Source organism: Hyperolius riggenbachi, chromosome 10, assembly GCF_040937935.1.
Source record: "Hyperolius riggenbachi isolate aHypRig1 chromosome 10, aHypRig1.pri, whole genome shotgun sequence".
Taxonomy (NCBI): domain Eukaryota; kingdom Metazoa; phylum Chordata; class Amphibia; order Anura; family Hyperoliidae; genus Hyperolius; species Hyperolius riggenbachi.
Window position 1 is genome coordinate 234,856,988 of NC_090655.1, and position 23,866 is coordinate 234,880,853.

Consider the following 23,866-nt stretch of genomic DNA (forward strand, 5'->3'; position numbering starts at 1 on the left):
CTTCCTGTATCTACATTACATCACTTCCTCTGTCTGTCCCTCCCCTCTTTCTATGATCTTCTCTAAACGCTTTCACGTCTGATTTTCATTCTACAAGGTATAAGGTATCTGCCTTGCATTTGTGAAAAATAAAATGACTATTTAAGTTACATTTCTTTTATTTTGCTCCTGCCCTCCTCCTCGACCACCATCTCTCTATTCCTCCTCTTCTCTCCCACTAGGGCCAGGAGTAATCTTATTCCTCATGCATGTTGCAATAGAGAGAGTGCTTGGTTTATTACAAAACCTGAAAGCTGTCATGTTTCAGGGAGCTTGTCATAGGTTAAAGGGAATCGGAAGTGAGAGGTATAAAGTGGCTGGATAGTGTACTAGTTAAGGCCCGGTTCACATTAGCGGTCGCCGTCCGGAATCGCCGTGCCGGAGCCGGACCGCTTGCAGATCGGACGGAACGGACGCACGGCATAGCAATGAAAGCCTATGCGTCCGTTCACATGCGTCCGTTTCGTCCGGACCGGAACCGGACTCCGGCATAAGACCCAACATGCGCTATTTTTTGGTCCGGCTCCTCCGGCAGCCGTATCCAGAGCGGAGCCGGACTGCACCATCCGGCCAATACAAACCAATGAGAACCGGAGAGCGCACAACACGCTGGCTAAAAATCCGGATGTTCTACCCCACTTCCTATGCGTATTGAAGCGGCGATTTTGGATGGGGACACATGGGCAAGCATTTTGGAGTGGAGCAGCAGTGATTTTAAACATGCTGGAGATGTTGGCAGTATGTCGGAGGTGGAGGTGAGTGCTAAACAGCGGAGGGCCTGATTCCACAGGTCCACCTTCTGCTGACCTCCCAGACCCCAACATTTTTATTCCTTTTCTACTATCTTTTGCCAAACGGATCCGGATCGCATCCTGATGCAAACTGATCGGATCCGGATCAGAACCGTACGGTTCCGATCCGGATCCGGTCAGGTCATCCGGTCCGTTTGGCAGAGAACCGCAAGTGTGAACGGGGCCTAAAGGTTCTGCCTCTGACACAGCAGACCAGAGTTTGAATTTTGGCTCTTCCTGTTCAGTATTCCAGCACCTACTCAGTAGGAGACCTTGGGCAAGACTCCCCAACACTGCTACTGCTTATAGAGCGCGTCCTAGTGGCTGCAACTCTGGTGCTTTGAGTCCACCAGGAGAAAAGCGCAATATAAATGTTCTATGTCTTGTCTTGTATATGGAGGCTACCATATTTATTTTCTTTTAAACAAGGCAGTTGCCAGGCAGTGCTGCATCAGTAGTGTCTGAATCACGCGCGTGAAACAAGCGTGCAGCTATCCTTGTCAGAAACATCTGATCGGGATATGCTTGTTCAGGGGCTATGGCTGAACGTGTTAGAGGCAGAGGATCAGCAGGACTACCAAATTAATAATAAATATGGCAGCCTCCATACACCTCTCATTTCAGGTTAGATGGTTACTAAATGTATTTTAAAATTGGCTGGTAGATTTTAAATTCTGACATTAAGTTTGGAAGAGTAATACTGTATGTGGATCATTGAGGTAAGATAAAAGGTTATTGGCAAAAGTCATATAGGACCTGATGCACAAAAGATAAGTACCATAGTAATGCATGTGTTATCTCGGTAGCACATGTGGTGCTAAAAGTATGGGTAAAATTACCATTCACCTACTCTTTGTGCATCAGCCCCCATAGCATATTTAAAGTGGACCCAAATTAAAAATACAAGATTTCAGAAATAAAATCTATTTTCTAAATTATAATAATAAATAGCAGCCTTTTTTCAGCTGCATGATGAGAAATATCAAATATTTTACATTTATTGGAGGAACCCCTCCCTTCCTTTCAAATTGCCGGCATTTTCCCGGCAAACTGGTGGAGTAGATGGTGTCCGGCAATGGAGGAATTGCTAATGGCTGCCCCCAGTATAATCCTAGCTATGAAAAGAGAAGGGTGAATAGCATGCACTGACATGCTCATAGGCTTGAATGAGTGTTTATTTATCTTTGTATGTGTCAGAGTGGTGCAACTAAATATTTTTTATTAAAAAAATGTTTGGTTTGGGTCCGCTTTAAAGTGACAAGACAATTGGATCACACATGCTTGTATTCACTGTGGATTCCTTTGCCTTCTGAGACAGGGGCAGGGTGTAACAAAGTCTGGTGACAGTCTTTGTATTACACCAGGGGTCTCAAACTCGCGGCCCGCGGGCCATTTGCGGCCCTCGATGCAATATTTTGTGGCCCTCGCCGGCAAAAGCTTCCTTATAGTTCGCTTCAGTGCTCCCAAGTAATCCGCCACATCCCCGCCGCTAAACTAGGGCTGCAGAGCCCCCAAATCGCCCGGGGGGCAATCCGCCGGCATTTCCTGACGTCAATCGCGGCGCATCGCCGCCTCTGCCCGCCCCTCTCACTCTTCCTTCACAGGGAGAGGCGGCGATGCGCCGCGATTGACGTCAGGAGGGGCAGAGCTGAAGCTGAAAGCTCTGCCCCTTCCAGGAAATGCCGGCGGATTGCCCCCCGGGCGATTTGGGGGCTCTGCAGCCCTCGTTTTGCGGTGGGGACACGGCGGATTACTTGTAATGGGAGCACTGAAGCGAACTATAAGGTAAAATAGTTCGCTTCAGGGCGATTTTGATTTTGAAATAAAAATTAATGCAAGGGACGGGGGGGAGGGGGGGAGGCTTGACGGGATTTTGTGAGTCACTTTGCCTCCTGCGGCCCCCAGGTAAATTGAGTTTGAGACCCCTGTATTACACCAAACCTAGTGCTTATTCATGCTGTGTGAGCTTTTTACATTAAGTTATACAGAAAAAAAAAGTAACAGAACATAACATGAAAACCTTGCTACTAGATAAACAATTAATAATGTAAAGATAAGATATAAGGCAAACAGAGGCGCCAAAAGGATAAAATACACAAAAAAAATCATAAAATTGCTATGGAGGCAGTGGTGGACTTACCTCCCAGAAGCAGACACAAGAACTGTCATTTTCAAAACAGACGTACATTTATTGACATAATCCAAAACAAAGTTGTGACGCGTTTCACAGGTTTAACCCCGCTTCATCAGGCAATAAAAGGTCAGGACAGAGGCGCTGAGCAAAATCCTGACCTTTTACTGCCATATACCCCTTGTTTATTGCCTGATGAAGCAGGGATAAACCTGCGAAACGAGTTGCAACTTTGTTTTGAAGTATGTCAATAAATTTACTTCGGTAAATTTTAAGACTTTTAGTGTACAGTATTTTCTCCTTTTGGCGCCTCAATTTGCTGTATATCACAATCGAGTCCACCCGTGGTGGAGGGTTCACATACCCCCTTCTTCTCCTGATCTACAGAGAGCGACTTCTTAATGCTGAGTGGGGACAGGTCTAATACCCCCACTTGCATTTACAGTGGTTAACTTGGAGGCAACCCAGGTTTGTGAGTATATTCCGACTTACTTTCAGAATTCTCTTTGCCAGTACCTATGACACTATATTGGGCTCTCGGTGTCTCCTTCTGTATAAAGATAAGAAATCATCTCCTGGTTGCAACCCTACTGTTTGTCCCAAACCAAATATCAGAAAATACAAACATTACGAGGATTATTTTTATAATACTCTCATTATGAGACTGACATATTTATGAATACAGCAGTTTACAGCTATTTATGAAAAGGCCAGACTTTTTTTAGACTAGATAATTTCATTTGATCATTCCATTAGATCAAAAATATTTTTCCAACATGCCCGATAGAATTTTTATTGAAAAATGAGGATAATAGTTTTCTTGACCAACAAAAATATATTTTCGATTCAATTGTTTTGGTCGAATAAATGGGAAATTCAAATGTTTTTATTGTACTGTGTATGGGCACCATAAGGGCAGCTGTTGTCCAAGAGGGTAACTGCATATGGAAGAGGAGGTTGCTGCATATGGAAGAGGAGGTTGCTGCATATGGAAGAGGAGGTTGCTGCATATGGAAGAGGAGCTGCATATGGAAGAGGAGGTAGCTGCATATGGAAGAGGAGGTAGCTGCATATGGAAGAGGAGGTTGCTGCATATGGAAGAGGAGGTTGCTGCATATGGAAGAGGAGGTTGCTGCATATGGAAGAGGAGGTTGCTGCATATGGAAGAGGAGGTTGCTGCATATGGTATAGGAGGTTGCTGCATATGGAAGAGGAGGTTGCTGCATATGGAAGAGGAGGTTGCTGCATATGGAAGAGGAGGTTGCTGCATATGGAAGAGGAGGTAGCTGCATATGGAAGAGGAGGTTGCTGCATATGGAAGAGGAGGTTTCTGCATATGGAAGAGGAGGTTTCTGCATATGGAAGAGGAGGTAGCTGCAACCAAGAAATATATATCCAATTGACAAATCAACAATAATTCTACTTAAGTCTGTTGGAATCTACAGAAAGACAAAGAGAGGATCCAGGGGACGTGGGAAAAGACGTTATTCACTGCAGAACCAAAATAACTCTGTGACAAAATCTAGAGTGTACACCCAGACTCAGCCAACAACCCTAATAGCTCCAGCACAATCCAGCAGAGATGACAGCCACACATCTGGAGACTGTTCCCTCCTGGAGTCCTCAAACTCAGACCTCAGCTCCCAGGGTAGCCTCATCAAGGCTGTCCTCTGCAACGTCAGATCAATAAACAACAAAACAGCAATCATACATGATCTAATAGAGTCTTCTGATCTGGCCTGCCTGACTGAAACCTGGCTTTCTGAACCTGTTGGCCTCACCCTGGAGGCAGCTGTGCCAACAAACTATTCCGTGATATACTGCAACAGGAAAGAACGCAGGGGAGGAGGGGTTGCACTTTGCTTTAGATCAGCTTTGAAAATCAGACCACTTACTGTAGGTCCTACCAACTCGTTTGAATGCTTGGGGGTGCAACTTTCAGCTGAGGAAAACATTAACATATTGCTGATCTACCGCCCACCAGAAAAATACTCAGACTTCCTTGAGGAACTTGTAGACCTCCTATGCAACCTAACACTGGAACACCCCAGATGGATTGTTCTTGGAGATTTCAATACATGGGTGGACGACTCCTCTTCACAATTTGGAAAAGAGCTACCTCGTGCCTTACATGAACTGGGCTTCCTCCAATCAATCAGCTCTGCTACTCACAGGAAAGGTCACACTCTGGACCTTATATTCCATACTGGGCTGTCAATAGCCAATGTGGAAATTAATCCTGTTGCCTGGTCAGACCATCACACTATCCACTTCTCCCTCTCAATACCAGCCGTCAAACGCCAGGTCAAGAATCAAATAAAATATCGCCGCTTAAAAGGGCTAACACCTCAACATATCCGAGATGACCTTAGCTTTGATGAATTGACTGACTCCAGCTTGGACCCTGATACTCTGGTGTTTAAATACAACAAATGTGTGTCCTCCACCTTTGAGACCATTGCTCCTCTGCGCACCAAATATCTTACTCCACACCATCATGCACAGTGGTTTGATAACGCTATAAAAGAGCTGAAAAGACAAGGCCAAAAAATTGAGAGGCTGTGGCGCAAATCTCAGTCCCCAGAAGACAAACATGCCTTAATCTTCCACTTGAAGAGCTACCAAAAGGTAATCACGGGAAAAAAATCATCTTTTCTATCACAAGAGATTGCAAATGCAGTTAACAAACCAGCCCAACTATTCCGCACAGTGGAAAAACTCTGCAACCCAGCATGTCAAAAACTTAATATCGAGTCTTCAAAGGACCTCTGTGACCAATTTGCCCATTTCTTCACAGACAAAGTCTCCACTATAAGGTCCGCCATCCAACTTACAGCATCTGAGCCTAATATAGCGCCGAAGACCATTAGCAGAGACAACGTAACACCTTGGTCAAACTTCAAAGAAATTGATGAAGAAGTCACATCAAGCATCCTCCTTCACGTCCGCCTAACTACCTGTGACCTGGATCCTGGCCCAACACAGTTCATGTTGAACTGCCCCGACCTGTTCGTACCGGTATTCCTCAAAATTGTTAACTGTTCCTTACAATCAGGGATATTTCCTGCTTTACTGAAGGAAGCAATCATCAGGCCTCTCCTCCAAAAACCCTCCCTGGACCCAGATGCAATGACCAGCTACAGACCTGTCTCTAACCTCCCCTTTCTGGGCAAGCTAATTGAAAAAGCTGTATACCTCCAGCTAGAAGCCAGAATCCTACAAAATAACAGTTATGACCCATTCCAGTCTGGCTTCAGGAAACACCACAGCACTGAAACTGCCCTCATCCAAATATGCAACCACCTGCTCATGGCAAGAGACAGAGGAGAGTGCTCGATCCTCATACTGCTAGACCTTTCTGCAGCCTTTGACACAGTTGACCATGACATCTTGATAAACAGGCTACAGGAATACTGCGGCATTGATGGCATAGTACTTCAGTGGTTCCAATCCTTCTTGAGTGGCAGAACCCACAAAGTGTCTATGGGGCCCTTCCTGTCCACCCCTGTAACACTTAAGTATGGGGTGCCCCAGGGCTCAATCCTCTCTCCCCTGCTTTTCACGATTTACATGCTACCGTTGGGAAAACTAATCCAAAAACATGGTCTGACATACCACTGCTATGCAGACGACACCCAACTATATCTTTCCTTCAAGCCTGGTGTGACAGACCCAACTCTAACTATAAACGTCTGCTTACGTGAACTACAGCAATGGATGAATGACAACTGGCTGCAACTAAATGCAGACAAAACTGAAGTCCTTCTGATTGGAGGGCAGAGCATGATATCAAAACAACTTAACTTGCAGTCTTCACCACTGGGAATAGGAGGCACGGATCTACGCAGCTCTGATCATGTGCGTAGCCTGGGAGTTCTAATTGATGGGGATTTAAACTTCAGAACTCAAATCTCTGCTGTGGTGAAATCATCCTATTTTCACCTGAAGAACATTGCAAAAATCAAGCACCTCATACCCCCAGAAGATCTGCCAACCTTAGTCCACGCCTTCATCACATCCCGACTGGACTACTGCACTGCAATGCAAGGGCAGCACGGTGGCGTAGTGGTTAGCTCTCTCGCCTTGCAGCGCTGGGTCCCTGGTTCAAAACCCAGCCAGGGCACTATCTGCAAAGAGTTTGTATGTTCTCTCCGTGTCTGCGTAGGTTTCCTCCGGGCACTCCGGTTTCCTCCCACATTCCAAAAACATACAGACAAGTTAATTGGCTCCCTCTAAAATTGTCCCTAGACTACAGTACTTACACTTCATAATATAGACATATGGCAATGGTAGGGATTAGATTGTGAGCTCCTTTGAGGGACAGTTAGTGACAATATATATATATATATACTGTACAGCGCTGCGTAATATGTTGGCGCTATATAAATACTAAATAATAATAATAATAATGCTCTCTACACTGGCCTTCCAAAAAAGGTCTTGTACCGCCTACAGCTGATACAGAATACTGCTGCCAGACTGCTAACCAACCAACCCCGTCACTGCCACATAATGCCAGTCCTGCATTCCCTTCACTGGCTACCTATAGAATGGAGGGTCCTATTCAAGATCGGCCTACTGACATTTAAATCCCTGAATAATCTAGGCCCTGGATACATGAAAGATATGTTACAGCTGCGTAGCAATCCCCACATTCTCAGATCCACAGGTTCTAATAATCTAGTCATACCCAGAGTCCACTTGGAAACTTTTGGTCCCAGAGCCTTCTGTCATGCTGCCCCTACGTTTTGGAACTCCTTACCTCAACAGATCAGGACAGCCCCATCCCTGGACGTGTTTAAATCCAGACTGAAAACCCACCTGTTCAGTTTGGCATTTGCAGAAATATAACTTTTGTTGTGTGAATACTTCATCCTACTAATTACTGAATCTGAGAGAGCCTAAGCGCTTTGAGTCCTATGGGAGAAAAGCGCTATAGAAATGTTATTGTATTATTGTATTGTATTATATGGAAGAGGAGGTTGCTGCATATGGAAGAGGAGGTTGCTGCATATGGTAGAGGAGGTTTCTGCATATGGAAGAGGAGGTAGCTGCATATGGAAGAGGAGGTTGCTGCATATGGTAGAGGAGGTTGCTGCATATGGTAGAGGAGGTTGCTGCATATGGTAGAGGAGGTTTCTGCGTATGGAAGAGGAGGTTGCTGCATATGGTAGAGGAGGTTGCTGCATATGGAAGAGGAGGTTGCTGCATATGGAAGAGGAGGTTGCTGCATATGGAAGAGGAGGTTTCTGCATATGGAAGAGGAGGTTTCTGCATATGGAAGAGGAGGTTTCTGCATATGGAAGAGGAGGTTTCTGCATATGGAAGAGGAGGTTTCTGCATATGGAAGAGGAGGTTGCTGCATATGGAAGAGGAGGTAGCTGCATATGGAAGAGGAGGTTGCTGCATATGGAAGAGGAGGTTGCTGCATATGGAAGAGGAGGTTTCTGCATATGGAAGAGGAGGTAGCTGCATATGGAAGAGGAGGTTTCTGCATATGGAAGAGGAGGTTGCTGCGTATGGAAGAGAAGGTTGCTGCATATGGTAGAGGAGGTTTCTGCATATGGAAGAGGAGGTTGCTGCATATGGAAGAGGAGGTTGCTGCATATGGAAGAGGAGGTTGCTGCATATGGAAGAGGAGGTTGCTGCATATGGAAGAGGAGGTAGCTGCATATGGAAGAGGAGGTTGCTGCATATGGAAGAGGAGGTTTCTGCATATGGAAGAGGAGGTTGCTGTATATGGAAGAGGAGGTAGCTGCATATAGAAGAGGAGGTTGCTGCATATGGAAGAGGAGGTTGCTGCATATGGAAGAGGAGGTTGCTGCATATGGTAGAGGAGGTTGCTGCATATGGAACAGGAGGTTGCTGCATATGGTAGAGGAGGTTTCTGCATATGGAAGAGGAGGTTGCTGCGTATGGAAGAGGAGGTTGCTGCATATGGTAGAGGAGGTTGCTGCATATGGAAGAGGAGGTTGCTGCATATGGAAGAGGAGGTTGCTGCATATGGTAGAGGAGGTTTCTGCATATGGAAGAGGAGGTTGCTGCGTATGGAAGAGGAGGTTGCTGCGTATGGAAGAGGAGGTTGCTGCGTATGGAAGAGGAGGTTGCTGCATATGGTAGAGGAGGTTGCTGCATATGATAGAGGAGGTTGCAAATGAGGAACAGCACTTGGAGAAGGAGAACAGCTGGCCAACTTTACATGAAAGAGAAGGGGTGCTTTACATGGATGTGACACATGGAAGAGGGGGCTGTACATGAAGGGGAGGGGTGTTGCTGCACATTGAAGTTGAGCCACAAGAAAGTTGTCATGGGAGTGAAAAGAGTAGAAATCTGGCCTTGGCTGGTCAACTCTTAACAAGAGGATATCTCCCAGCTGGAGACCTGGTACTGCTCTGGTTGGATAAGTTAGGAGTTTCACTTTGCTAGGAAACCTGGTCGGGCCTGCTAGTTGGCTCTGGAACCCCAGGGTAACACTCAATGCTATCTGATGGGGTGTCAGAAACAACAGGAACTACCTAATGCCGCTTATGAAGTGTGTGTGTGGGGGGGGAACCCAGGGGGGGGGGGGATCATGAAGGTCCCATGTAATTTTTCTTCCGGTGAAGAACAGAAAAGACCCAACTCAGGGCAGGGAGCAGGTAAGTATTACACTGCTCCCTGCACTATTATGCAGGAGGGGGCTATTGTTTTGCCACTGGCTGAAAGAGACTGTCACCAAAAGGGTTGGTATACATTAAAGCGGAACTGAACTCAGAACTTTGTCTCTGTTCTAAATGACATGCAACAGCATAATAACCTTTAAAGAAAAACATTTTGTTGTTACAGCTGATACAAATCCTAAAATAAATCTCCAGTGTTTCTACTTTCTGGTTTCATGGAAGCAGACATATTGTTAACATCCTGTGCTTTCAAATGAGCTTATCTTCCGTGGCAGCCAGCTGACATGGGGAGAGATCCAATTACAACTTGTGATTAGACACGGATGAGGGAGAATTAGACAGGCTAAACTCTCTAAATACATACAGGGTAAATTTCTCTCTGTTTTCCTTCTGTCCTGTGCAAGAGTTCTTAACAGTTACCTCCCAACTTTTTGAGATAAGAAAGATGGACACTTTAAAGAAAATCTGTAATGAAAAAAAACTCCCCTGGGGGGTACTCACCTCGGGTGGGGGAAGCCTCCGGATCCTATTGAGGCTTCCCCCTTCCTCCTCAGCCCCACGGCGGCGGAGAAAATCCTCCCAGAGCGGCGGCGATGTAAATATTTACCTTTTGGCTCCAGCGCAGGCACAGTATCCGCTCTTCTAACGGAGATAGGCAAAAATAGCCGATCTCCGTCGTTCCGCTCTACTGCGCAGTAGAGCGGACCCGACGGAGATCGGCTATTTTTGCATATCTCCGTCAGAAGAGCCGCAACAGCACCCCCGCTGGAGCCTGGAAAGGTAAATATTGCACAGGCTGTCGGATTTGTCGCCTGTGCGATCCGGGGGCTGCAGCGAGACCGCCGTGGGACACAGGAGGACGGGGGAAGCCTCGATAGGGTCCAGAGGCTTCCCCCTACTGAGGTGAGTACCCCCCAGGGGAACATTTTTTCAGTACAGGTTTTCTTTAAGATATGCTCTTGCCACACCTCTAACCACTCCCTCACCATGCATATTACATAGAATTCAGAAACAAAAGATGATGTTTAATCATTCAAACCACACTGGTCCTTTCTATAATCATTAGTTTTTCTTAATTCTAACATTTGAAAATAAGAAATATATTAATTTAGTTGACTGGAATAAAGTTTAGAGTCAATTAAATACAGTTTTCAGTAGAAAAATACAAATATTAGCACAGAGACAAATACGGAAGAAAGTGGGACAGAGGGATTTGGTTCCCAAAGAGGGATTGTCCCACCCAAAGAGGCACAGTAGAGCTATGTTAACATTTGTTATCCTTTTTTCCTTAATCAAAGAACATTTCAGATGTGCTTCATCTTCTTCAGAGGGATTCCCAATGTAACTTTATCAGTCATTTTTGTTTCAGCCAGGAGTGCACACTGCATAGTGCATTCTTCCTATCCTGTGAAAAACACTGGTGAAGGAGTTCAATGAGGTAAAGGAGGAGGAGGGGCAGACAGGAAGTGATGTAATGCTCACTCAGGAAGTGGGAAGTGAATTACAAGGAAGTGCAGAGGAGACATTGCTACGACTGGCACCTGAGTAAATTGTAAGATATTCTTTCATATTTATTATGATTAAGGATACCTCACTAACACCTGCTGCTACAAACACCGTATACATCACCTATACATTTATAAAAACTGGACTGAATGGATCAGGCATTGTGAGAAGTAATAGTGGTTTAATGGGGATGCACAGCTGCACTAGAATCACTTATTACATGTTGGCTTTGCTTTTACAGTGTTCAGATCAGATGAATTATTACTTATGACTTGATGCCAGTGCATGTAGTATTGCTGACTTTTAGCTGTACACAGGAATATGATGCCAGTTCTTCTCGGGGAGTGCTTTGCTGGAAACAGTTACTATGTAAAAATGAATTAAAAAATACAATTTAATTTCAAATGTCAGAGATACAAAGCATTTAAAAAAGAAAATCCGCTTTTGGATCATGCTGATTGAAATCTACACCCTGTTTGGGAGCTGTTATCCCTGCCAGGGTGTAGATTCCGATCTTGCGCCACATGCTACCACTGATGGCACCGCTCTCCTGTCGCTGCCACCCACTTGCCCTGTCATCGCTATGACAGCAGAGCTCCTTTTTATTCTCACTATATGTCCACTTGGATAGTGGAGATTGCACATCAGCACCCAGGCAGCTAACTGGGGTTACAAAGGTTAATGCTGCTGATGGGCATTATGGGGTTAATGTATGACCTGCATGACTTTGCACATGCCCAGTAGCATTTGTATGCTATTTTGTCGGGTATGCTAAAATGTTGGAACACCGGTCAGGGCTCACAGTGATCACAGGGTCAGGAGCCAATGAAATCAGCTCCTGGCTGGCCCATGGAGCTCTGCAGTCATAGCGATGGTAGGGCGAGTGAGCTTCAGTGATGGGTGAGTGGAGCAAAGGGTGAGAGCGACGAGTTTGTGTTGCATAACGTCGGTGAGCCCCATTTTTTGTACCAGCAGTCTCTGGTCCTTAAGAGTCCAGAGACTGCTGGTACTAAAGTGGTTAAAAAAGTTTGGTTAATCTAAAAAAATGAAATAAGGGTTCTTGTGTATTAGTCCGTCAACCAGTGCTGGTTGTGTATTTCCCTGCAGAAAAGTCCTGTAGCAGGTGGGATAGCAACTGATTTGTCACAAAATGAACCGCTGATCTAGTCCATGGACAGCAGCTCAGTGCTGCCTGAGGGTGCGGAGACATTATCTTTGGCAACAACCGAAAAGGTTTGGCGAAGTCCATCGGCGAGGGTCCAGGTGTTCAGTTTTAGCCTGCATTTCGGTACTTACGGATAGTGTTTCCCACTGGGTCTCTGCAACCTTGGGAGGCACTGAGCTGCAGTCCGTGAAATCGATCAAGTTTTGTGATGAATTAACTTCTACATCTATCCTACCTGACACTAGACTTTTTTGTGGCGGAAATACAGTGCCAGTGCTGGTCGATGGACCAATATGTACTGTAAGGAATAGCGAATGCTTCAATAAAGGACAGATAATAAAAAAATGTACAATATGTTTTAAAGAGACTCCGTAACAAAAATTGCATCCTGTTTTTTATCATCCTACAAGTTCCAAAAGCTATTCTAATGTGTTCTGGTTTACTGCAGCACGTTCTACTATCACCATCTCTGTAATAAATCAACTTATCTCTCTCTTGTCAGACTTGTCAGCCTGTGTCTGGAAGGCTGACAAGTTCTTCAGTGTTGTGGTTCTGTGATGCATCTCACCCCTCCAGGCCCCTCTCTGCACACAGCTGTGTGTTATTTAGATTAGTGCAGCTTCTCTCTGCTCGATTATCTTTTACAAGCTGGATACATACTCCTCTGAGCTGGCTGGGCTTTCACATACTGAGGAATTACATACAGGCAGAGCTGTCTGCACTCTGCAGGAAGAAACAGCCTGACACTTCAGTGGAAGATAGCTGCAGGGGGAAAGAAACACACAAATGATCTCTTGAGATTCAAAAGGAAGGGTGTATACAGCCTGCTTGTGTTTGAATGTATTTTCTATGTGTGGACATACTGTACACCAACCTACTTACAGTTTTGGTGGCCATTTTGTTTGTTTATAAACAAACTTTTTAAAACTGTTTTTAACCACTTTTAATGCGGCGAGGAGTGGCGAAATTGTGACAGAGGGTAATAGGAGATGTCCCCTAACGCACTGGTATGTTTACTTTTGTGCGAGTTTAACAATACAGATTCTCTTTAAGTACTTGTGTAAAAACAAAAAACAAAAAAAACAACCACAGAATATAATAGTATAATTTATAACGGCATCATAATTGCGTAAAAACCTTCATATTTCATTTGTGCGATTATCAGAGGTGGCAGCACCGAGGTGTGAGACCTATGGAGGCTGCCATATTTATTTCCTTTTAAACAATACCAGTTGCCTGGCTATCCTGCTGATCTTTCTGCTCAGGAGAGTCTAAATCACACACCTGAAACAAGCATGCAGCTAAACTTGTCAGGTTTGTCATAGACATCTGATCTGCATGCTGGTTCAGGGTCTATGGCTTTAAATATTAGAGGCAGAGGGTCAGCAGAACAGTCAGGCAATGTGCATTGTTTAAAGGTTACACAAGGTGTAAGGGATATGGAGGCTGCCATATTTATTTCCTTTTAAAGTGGTCTGAAAGCCAGCATATCTACTTTGCTCTAAAAGATTCCTCACAGCTTGAAAGCTACTATCCCAGAATTTTGTTTAGCAGAACATCACTGAAATGGTTAAACAAAGCACTTTGTCCTGCTATTCAGCTTCAAATCCGCATCCAAACTGAAGATAACAGTATCTTTGTTTGCATTCCAATGTTGATACATGTGTGTAAACACAGTGTAACAAGTGAAAAGGAGCTTTCTGTGAAGCTCTCTTTGCTTCAAGCACACAAACAGCTCAGAACTACTAATTAGAAGATGTTAATATATAATAAAAAACAGTTTGAAAAAAATGCAATGGCAGGTTTCAGGGCAAGATAAACTACACTTTGGAAACTTGTAAACAGACAATACTACTTATGCACAAAAGCAAATATGATAACTGTACGAGTAATAAAAAGTAGGAAAACAAATTTTTATTGAATGCCATGTTGGAGTTTTAGACCACTTTAAGCAATACCAGTTTCCTGTCAGTCCTTCTGATCCTGTGACTCTAATACTTTTAGCCATAGACCCTAAACAAGCATGCTCCAGACCAGGTACTCTGACTCAGCTGACTCAGTTTTACTGGATTAGCGATATGCCTGTTCCAAGGTTTTGACTCAAGACACAGCTTATGCCAGAAGATTAACAGGGCTGCTAGGAAACTGGCATTGTTTACAAGGAAATAAATATGGCAGCCTCCATATGCCTCTCACCTCAGGTTCCCTTTAAAGAAATAGCTTCCATGTAAAATACAGCAGCATCTCCTGATATTTGAAGATGATCACTACCGCTATGATCTGGGTCATATCAGGGCATAGTAATGGCTGGTGAATGGTTAGTAAGTGCACAGTATATAAGCAGATGTTTACTGTTTTATAAATACCTGTATGTAGAACAGGATTTGTCAGGCATGTTGAGGTGTGAAGGTGGTAGAAGGTATGTGTAGATAATAAGGCAGTAGGTGGCATGATGAACCTTTAAGATGTACCAGAAACAAACACTTTAGGTATTTGGATGGAATTAAAGCATTTAGCTAGAGTGTGATTGAAGTTATTATAACTGGTGCTTTCCCTCCATTGCAGTTCTGTAAACTCCATTCCCTTATTGATAGACATCATCTCCTTTCACCTCACTCATGAAGCCATGGACCTCTGAGTGTAATATCCCTCTACAGCGATGGTAGCAGATCTTAGATAAATAATATTTCCCATCCAATAACTACTCCACCACATTGTGTTTAGAAAATTGGGAGGCTTTAACCCTTTTGGGATCAGACCGCTCTGACCCCTTAAGAACCAGCGCCGTCCCTTCCCTATTGTGAGCTGTGATTAATGTGATTGGCTCACATTTAATCAACGGGTCAGGAGCCAATGAAATTGTCTCCTAAAGTGGACCCAAATTAAAAATACAAGATTTCAGAAATAAAATCTATTTTCTAAATTATAATAATAAATAGCAGCCTTTTTTCAGCTGCATGATGACAAATCTAAAATATGTTACATTTATTGGAGGAACCCCATCCCTTCCTTTCATATTGCCAGGCCAGAATCCGCCAGACTGGTGGAGGAGGTAAAAAACAAAACAAAAAACAGGCTGCTACTGATGATGTCACAGGGGAGGTGATCTCAGCTTGTGTGAGATTTCACATAGAAGACGCCCCTGTGAGGGAGGGTAGCTGATGACAAACACAGCCATGATCTAAAACCTCCTACTAATCTCAGAAGTAATGGCTGCCACCTGTATAACCCTAGTTATGAAAAGAGAAGGACGAAAAGCATGCACTGAAATGTTCATAGGCTTGAAGGAGTGTTTATTCATCTTTGTATGTGTCAGAGTGGTGCAACTAAATATTTTGAACTTAAAAAATGTTTGGTTTGGGTCCGCTTAAAGCAGATCCGAGATGAAAAACTAACTATAACAAGTAATTGTCTATTTATCTTATCCAAAGTTTAGATAGTTTACACAGCAAATCTAGCTGCAAACAGCTTTAATAGAAAATGATTATTTCTTTCTGTGATACAATGACAGCAGCCATGTTGTTTGTAAACATTACACAGAGGCAGGCTTATCTGTATCTTGATCACTAAGCCTGTGAAAAAAAAACATAACCCCCCCTCCTCCCTCCTCCCCTCTGCCTCTGAAATCAATGGCTAGTAACACCTCCTCCTCCTCCTGCCCAGACTGAGCTCCCATGAGCCCTTGCTACTGCCAAGGCTCTCTGAAAACCCGTGGGCATGGTTTATTTAGTTTATAGGGAATTTAAGTATTAAAACAAAAACAACAAAGTATTTGGCTTGAGGAATGCCCTATAAACAATAGGAAAGGAACACAATTATGCAATGAGTGAAAGTTCACCTCGGATCCACTTTAAGCAAAATGCAGAAGCTCTGCTGTCACCAGGGCTGTGGAGTCGGTACCAAAATCATCCGACTTCTCAGTTTATGAAACCACCGACTCTGACTCCAGGTACCCACTCCGACTCCTCGACTCCGACTCCTTAGTTTAATACTTGTCAGGGCTGTGGAGTTGGTACAAAAATCACCCGACTCCTACTGTCACTTAGACTGCAGAGAGAGTGAGTGCAGCAAACGGAACAGCGGCACGAACAGCGGCACGAACAGCGAGGACTGCGTGAGTGCACGGCTGCGAATAGTTGAACTCTACGTCCTGTCAGAGCTGCACAGCCACCTGCAGGACACAGATTTCAACTAAGCTGGTCCGGAATATCTTAAAGTGCATTTTACTTACCTAATCATTCTAAATGTTTGTACTCCCTGTTCCCTGCATTTTGTCTCATGTTGCCAAACTCCCTGCACTGCAGGAGGAGGAGGAGGAGTAGAGACACCTGGGATGACAGAAGGATCAGGAAAAGGAACACTGTGATGAAAGATCTGAAGATCCCTCCCCGTCATCAGGTAGAAGATTCTAGGGAGAATCCATGATGTTTATGTTATGATCTATACATTGCCTGCCTTGTTATTATTTCATCTTTCTACTTTCAGGGAACAAATATGACTGATCTCAATATTATCATTAAAGAAGAGATAAAAGATGAGGAGGAAGAAGTAGAAATAGAGAATTATCAGGATGCAGAAGGACAAAAGGACACCATGATGGAGAATCAGCCACCCACCACATTACTGGGTAAGAGGAGACATTAATTGTATGTAAAGAAGAAAGCAGTATGGGGGGTCTACTTACATTCCCGCATCATCTGATAATCACATAGAGACACTGTCAGTGTGTGTGTTTCCTACAGATGGATCAAGTAACAGAAAACCAGCAGAAGGATGTACAGGTCCTCTTTATTCCCGGGATTGTCCACAGGTAGATCACACCACCCCCCACCATTATCAGGTAGGTGGTACTGGGGGACAGGAACTCAGAGGAGATCCCAAACTGAACTACATCATATTCTTCTGTTGTAAACTGTTTGTTACACTCACTTTTTAAAATGTAGATTTCATTATTATCAAATTATTATTTCATTATTATCAAATTTGGCTTGAATTGAACAGGAGTTTAAAGAAGAAGGTACATATGTGATGGGTGATCAGCAGTCTATGGAGGAGGGTGACACGATGGGGACAATTAAAGAGGACGAAGAAGAGGCGTATGTGAGGGAAGATCATCAGTCTATGGAAGAGAGTGACATAATGAAAATAGTTAAAGAGGAAGAAGAGAATAAATATTCAGAAGATATCCACCCTGGTAAACTATTAAGTGTGTATATGCTCCTGTTTAACTTGTACAAGTACTTTTTTTTTTTAGTTTTTAGTAATGTTAAAAGAAGTTGGGTAATTTAGAATACTGTCTGCCCAGAGGTTGCCCTTTAGTTAGGTCTTCTCAGCAAAAGTGAGAGAGGCTCAATTATTGTTTCAATGAAGTAGGATCACGACAAATAAGCAATGTGATTGTAAATTTCAAGCTATGAAGTATCATTCTCTGATCTATCATAAGCTTTGCAATGATGCCAATAAGTTATGGTCACCATATAAAAGGTCCATCTCCATTCCTCAGTATAACATCATAGTACCAACAAATGAGGAGGAGATACTGTACACCATATGAAAGGCCCATCTCCATTCCTCAGTATAACATCATAGCACCAACACATGAGGAGGAGATACTGTACACCATATGAAAGGCCCATATCCATTCCTCGGTATCAGGGCTGTGGAGTCGGAGTCGTGGAGTCGGAGTCGTGGAGTCGGGCAATTTTGGGTGCCTGGAGTCGGGAAAAAATGCACCGACTCTGACTCCTAATGAATTTGTAACTGTAATTAAAATAGAAAATATGATGAAATGTTCTATTTCTCAGATAATAGTCATTAAAAATAATGTATATATACAGTATATATACACAGTAATAGCTGTGCTTAGTCCACAAAAATGAAATAAACCAATCAAAATGAGTTACTTGTGCTGCTTCAATAAAGCAGTCCCCGTATTTTTAAGGTCAGATATACATATCAGATTGTGACTGTATATATGATGTGTACACAGGAATCTCTTATATATACTAAATAACATCTATGCTGTAAGTATAAAGCCTGATGTGTAGCTGTGTCACTAATAGAGATGGTCAACGAGATGGAAATAATTCTGCATTGATGCTGATTTATGCAAATGTATGCACTCCCTTTGCTGATGAAATCAAATAATGTGATATGTTATTAAAATTTGGTTTGGTGACTACAAATTAAAGGGTAACTGAGACGGATGAAAAGTAAAGTTTTATACATACCTGGGGCTTCCTCCAGCCCCCTTCAGGCTAATCAGTCCCTCGCTGTCCTCCACCACCCGGATCTTCTGCTATGAGTCCTGGTAATTCAGCCAGTCAGCGCTGTCCGGCCTCATGCCGCTTCCACAGCCAGGAACATTCTGCACCTGCGCAATAGTGCTGCACAGGTGTAGTATGCTCCTGGAGGCGGAGTGTGTGCATGCGCACTACGCCTGACTGGCTCAAGTACCTGGACTCATAGCAGAAGATCCGGGTGGTGGAGGAGGACAACGAGGGACTGATTATCCTGAAGGCGGCTGGAGGAAGCCCCAGGTATGTATAAAACTTTAATTTCATCTGTCTCAGGTTTACTTTGTTACACAGTAGTACTATACATTACATATGCACTCCCCACAGAGCTGCAGGGAATCCACTGAGAATGTTGTGCACATTGAACACAGAGGTGTTGTCTGTTTACAGTCTCCTCATTCCCCTGCAGAGTACCTGCACATCATTCTTACATGTTCCCACACTTACATTGCCTATGGCCTGATAGATGTTCTTTGTTCCGGTTTGTACCTTTTACAAGTACTCTTACCAAGGACTAGTTTTAGTCTAAAGGGAATAAATATAGTAGTCTACATATCCTTCTCACTTCAGTTGTCTTGTAAAATTCCTAAGCGTTGGCAGTTAAGAGACGAATTTCATGTTACATACTTTTAATCAACAAAATTGTAATATGCAAATTAGAGGAGTCGGAGTCGGTGGAATCCTAAACTGAGGAGTCGGAGTCGGTGGATTTTTGGACCGACTCCACAGCCCTGCTCGGTATAACATCTTAGCAACAACACATGAGGAGGAGATACTGTACACCATATGACAGACCCATCTCCATTCCTCAGTATAACATCATAGTACCAATAAATGAGGAGGAGATACTGTACACCATATGAAAGGCCCATCTCAAGTCCTCAGTATGGCATCATAGTACCAGCAAATGAGGAGGAGATACTGTACACCATATGACAGGCCCACCTCCATTCCTCAGTATAACATCATAGTACCAACAAATGAGGAGGAGATACTGTACACCATATGACAGACCCATCTCCATTCCTCAGTATAACATCATAGCACCAACAAATGAGGAGGAGATACTGTACACCATATGAAAGGCCCATCTCCATTCCTCACTCAGTATAACATCATAGTAACAACACATGAGGAGGAGATACGGTACACCATATGAATGGTCCATCTCCATTCCTCGCTCAGTATAACATCATAGTAACAACACATGAGGAGGAGATACTGTACACCATATGAGAGGCCCATCTCCATTCCTCAGTATAACATCATAGCACCAACAAATGGGGAGGAGACACTGTACACCATATGAAAGGTCCATCTCCATTACGCAGTATAACATCATAGTACCAACAAATGAGGAGGAGATACTGTACACCATATGAAAGGCCCATCTCCATTCCTCAGTATAGCGTCATAGTACCATGATTTCCATAGCTGATTACTGCCTCCATCATATATGTTTCCTATGGAAATTAGACATATTTGAAATAATAAATTCTTTCCCCCACCAGATGGACATGATGCTGGAAACACCTCGGAGGGACATTGTATGTCACATCCAGATGATCCTGCAGAAGATAATGGTGTCACATTTACTGGAAACAGCCACCAGAAATGCCATAGTTCAGTTGGAGGAACAGGTCCCTCTAGTGGTGAGGAGTCTGATAATAAATCAGTATCCCTCAGGCCCAACATCAATGTGCCATGTCACAAAGTCAATACAGCAACAAATCCGCCTAATCTAAAGGAGGCATCTTCTGATTCATCACATCATGCCACACACGGAGACATCCGGAAATTTTCCTGTGTTGAATGCAACAAATTTTTTAAAAGTAGATCAACATTCTACTTGCACCGAAAAATGCATTTACAGGCACCATCTTTTCAGTGTTCAGAGTGTGGGAAATCTTTTAGATATAAATCAGACCTTGTTAGACACCAAAAAATTCATTCTGGTATGAAGCCATATAGTTGTTCTGAGTGCGAGAAGTCATATTATACAAAGGCAGACCTTGCGCACCACCAGAAAAATCACATAGGTGTGCGTCCTTTTACCTGCTCTGAGTGTGGGAAGTGTTTTATCTTCAAAGTTCACCTTCTTAGTCATCAGAGAAGTCACACAGGTGACCGTCCTTTTTCCTGCTCAGAATGTGAGAAACGTTTTACTTTGAGAGGAAGCCTTCTTCGACACCAGAGAATTCACACAGGCGAGCGCCCTTTTTCTTGCTCAGAGTGTGGGAAATGTTTCACTGTGAAAGGAGACCTCCTTCAACACCAGAGAAGTCACACAGGTGTGCGCCCTTTTTCCTGCTCAGACTGTGGGAAATGTTTCAGTCAAAAAGCAACCCTCCTTAGACACCAGAGAAGTCACACAGGTGAACGTCCCTTTTCTTGTTCAGTGTGTGGGAAATGTTTCAGCGAAAAAGGAAATCTCCTTCAACATCAAAATAGTCACACAGGTGAACACCCTTTTCCCTGTACAGAATGTGGGAAATGCTTCAGTGTAAAAGGACACCTCCTTGAACACCAGAACAGCCACACAGGAGAGCGTCCCTATTCTTGCTCAGAGTGTGGGAAATGTTTCAGTGTTAAAGTAAACCTCCTAAAACACCAGAAAAGTCACACAGGGGATCACCCTTTTTTATGTTTAGAGTGTGGGAAATCTTTCAGCCAGAAAGGGAGCCTTACTACGCATCAGAGAATTCACACAGGTGAGCGTCCTTTTTCTTGCTCAGAGTGTGGGAAGTGCTACAAACAAAACAATCTACTTGTTATTCATCGTAGAACTCACACGGGTGAACGTCCTTTTCCCTGTTCAGAGTGTGGGAAATGTTTTAGTGTTGAAGGAAGTCTCCTACGACACCAGAAAATTCACATAGAGCGCCCTTTTCCCTGCTCAGAGTGTGGAAAATGTTTTATTGTTAAAGAAGCACTCCATAGGCACCAGAGATCCCACACAGGTGACACCAGGCACTTACCTTTGACAACAGACACAGTGGATAGTTGACACTTTAAGAATTTAGTGTTGACTAATAACTGCCAAATTTACACAGATATTTCTTTATAATGGAGCTGTTGAACCTCTGAGGAAGTGGCTTGTTTACTTGCACCATGCTATTCCATAAGTCGCTCTGTATCCATACAAGACATCAGCATTTTCTACCTTTACATTATGCCATATTTTAGAAGCTTCACCATTGCGATCATTGTGAATGTTTATTTATACTAAGACATTATATAGATCTATGACACACCCACAGGTATCACATGGTCCCTCTACAGGCCTGTGTCTTTGTCGTGAAGTCACAGTGTACACCGTTTACCATGTTTAACAATTTATATTCTGTAAACTGCTCCTGGTTAGATCCTGCCTATAATTTGAAGAACAATAAAATGTTATTCATTTTACAAAATATTTTGTTGTTGCTTTTGTATTTGTGATGTGACTCCAACCAGGCTCAGTTACTATGAACTGACTCTTTTTTTCTCTCCACCCCCCCCCCCCCGCCTCCCACCTTCCTAAACATAATTTTGTAACGTTTTCCTTTCCTGAGCAGAGTAAACTGTTAGCGCACAGCTTCCAGGATACTGATTGTCGTGCACAAACAATTTGCATGATCAATTTCAAAAATTACAAAAGGTTATATTTCCCTCCTCCATCTTTAGGCAATCCCAAAAGGCCTCCACCCTTGCCTCCTAATTCCTGCAATACAGCCTGCACTTCTATCTTCTAATCCTTGAATTACAGCCTCCATCTCTGCCTCTACAGCCTTCATATCTGCCTCCTAATCAATGCATTACAGCCTCTGCCTCCTAATCCTTGCATCACAGCCACCACCAATACCTCCTAATCCTTGAATTATAGCCTCTGCCTCCTAATCCCTGCATTACAGACTCAACCTCTGCCTCGTAATCACTGCATTGCAGCCTCTGCCTCCTAATCCCTGCATTACAGCCTCCACCTCTGCCTCCTAATTCCTTCATCAAAGCCTCTGCCTTCTAATCCCTGCATTAAAGCATCTTCATCCTAATACCTGCATTATAGCCTCCATCTCTGCCTTCGTGTACCTGCATTACAGGCTCCACTGCTTGCTCCTAATCCCTGCATTACAGCCTCCACCTGCTTATTCCCCAAATTACAGCCTCAGTCTTTGCCTCCTAATCCCTGCATTTGCAACTTCCACCTTTGCCTCCTATACCCTGCATTACAACCTCTACCTCCTAATCCCTGCATTACAGCCCCCACCTCTTTTAATCCCTGCATTACAGCCCCCACCTCTTTTAATCCCTGCATTACAGCCCCCACCTCTTTTAATCCCTGCATTACAGCCTCTAACTCTGCTTACTAATACCTGTATTACAGCCTTTACCTCTTCCCTCTAATCCCTGAATTACAACCTCAACCTCTGCTTCCTGATCCTTGTATTACAGTCTCCACTTATGCCTCCTAATCCCTGCATTACAGCCTCCAACTATGCCACGTAATAGCTGCATTACATCCTCCAACTCTGCCTCCTAATCCCTGGATTACAGCCTTCACCTCTGCCTCCTAACCCCTGCGTTACAGCCTCCACCTTTTCCTCCCAATTGCTGTATTTCAGCTTCCACTCCTACCTCCTAATCACTGCATTGCAGCCTCTGCCTCCTAATCCCTGCATTACACATTTGCGTCCAAATCCCTGAATTACAGTCTGATGCTCTGCTTCCTATTTCCTGCATTCCAGTCTCCACCTCTGCCTGCTAAACCCTGCATTACAGCCTCCACCTTTGCATCCTAAACTCTGCATTACAGTCTCCACCTCTGCATCCTAATCCCTGCATCACCGCCTCTGCCTCCTAATCTTTGCATCACAGCCACCACCCCTACCTCCTAATACCTGCATTACATCCCCACCTCTAACTACTAATCCATGCATTACAATCTCCACCTCTGTTTCCTAATCCTTGCATTACACCCTCCACTTCTGCATCCTAATCCCTGCATTAAATCCTCTGCCTCCTTATACTGGAATCACAGATGGATTCTCTGCTTTCTAATCTCTGCATTACAGCCTCCACCTCTGCCTGCTAATCACTGCATTACAGTCTCCACCTCTGCATCCTAATCCCTGCATCACAGCCTCCGAATCCTTGCATTGCTGCCTCTGCTTCTGCCTCCTAATCCCTGCAATACAGCCTCCATCTCTGCATCCTAACCCTGCATCACAGCCACCACCTCTGCCTCCTAATCTCTGTTTTTCAGCATCCACCCCTACCTCCTAATCCCTGCATTACAGCCT

The 23,866-nt window shown here is 43.9% G+C and overlaps 1 protein-coding gene across 1 annotated transcript; it reads left to right on the top strand.

The window, feature by feature from the left end:
• Positions 1 to 73: 73 nt before the first annotated feature.
• On the top strand, positions 74 to 21,999 carry LOC137534849 (oocyte zinc finger protein XlCOF6-like). Its single transcript, XM_068256520.1, has 6 exons — positions 74 to 104; positions 16,596 to 16,689; positions 16,777 to 16,918; positions 17,034 to 17,131; positions 17,293 to 17,497; positions 20,099 to 21,999. The coding sequence occupies exons 2-6, from the start codon at positions 16,657 to 16,659 to the stop codon at positions 21,592 to 21,594; spliced, it is 1,974 nt and encodes a 657-aa protein (XP_068112621.1). The 5' UTR covers positions 74 to 104; positions 16,596 to 16,656; the 3' UTR covers positions 21,595 to 21,999.
• Positions 22,000 to 23,866: the final 1,867 nt, after the last annotated feature.

What these genes read in the sequence shown, in the direction of transcription:
- LOC137534849 (XM_068256520.1), top strand. Translation starts at nt 16,657, where the DNA reads ATGAAAGATCTGAAGATCCCTCCCCGTCATCAG. An exon ending in GCCACCCACCACATTACTGG is followed by an intron (nt 16,919 to 17,033) that starts GTAAGAGGAGAC and finishes TGTTTCCTACAG; the next exon opens with ATGGATCAAGTAACAGAAAA. An exon ending in CCACCCCCCACCATTATCAG is followed by an intron (nt 17,132 to 17,292) that starts GTAGGTGGTACT and finishes TGAATTGAACAG; the next exon opens with GAGTTTAAAGAAGAAGGTAC.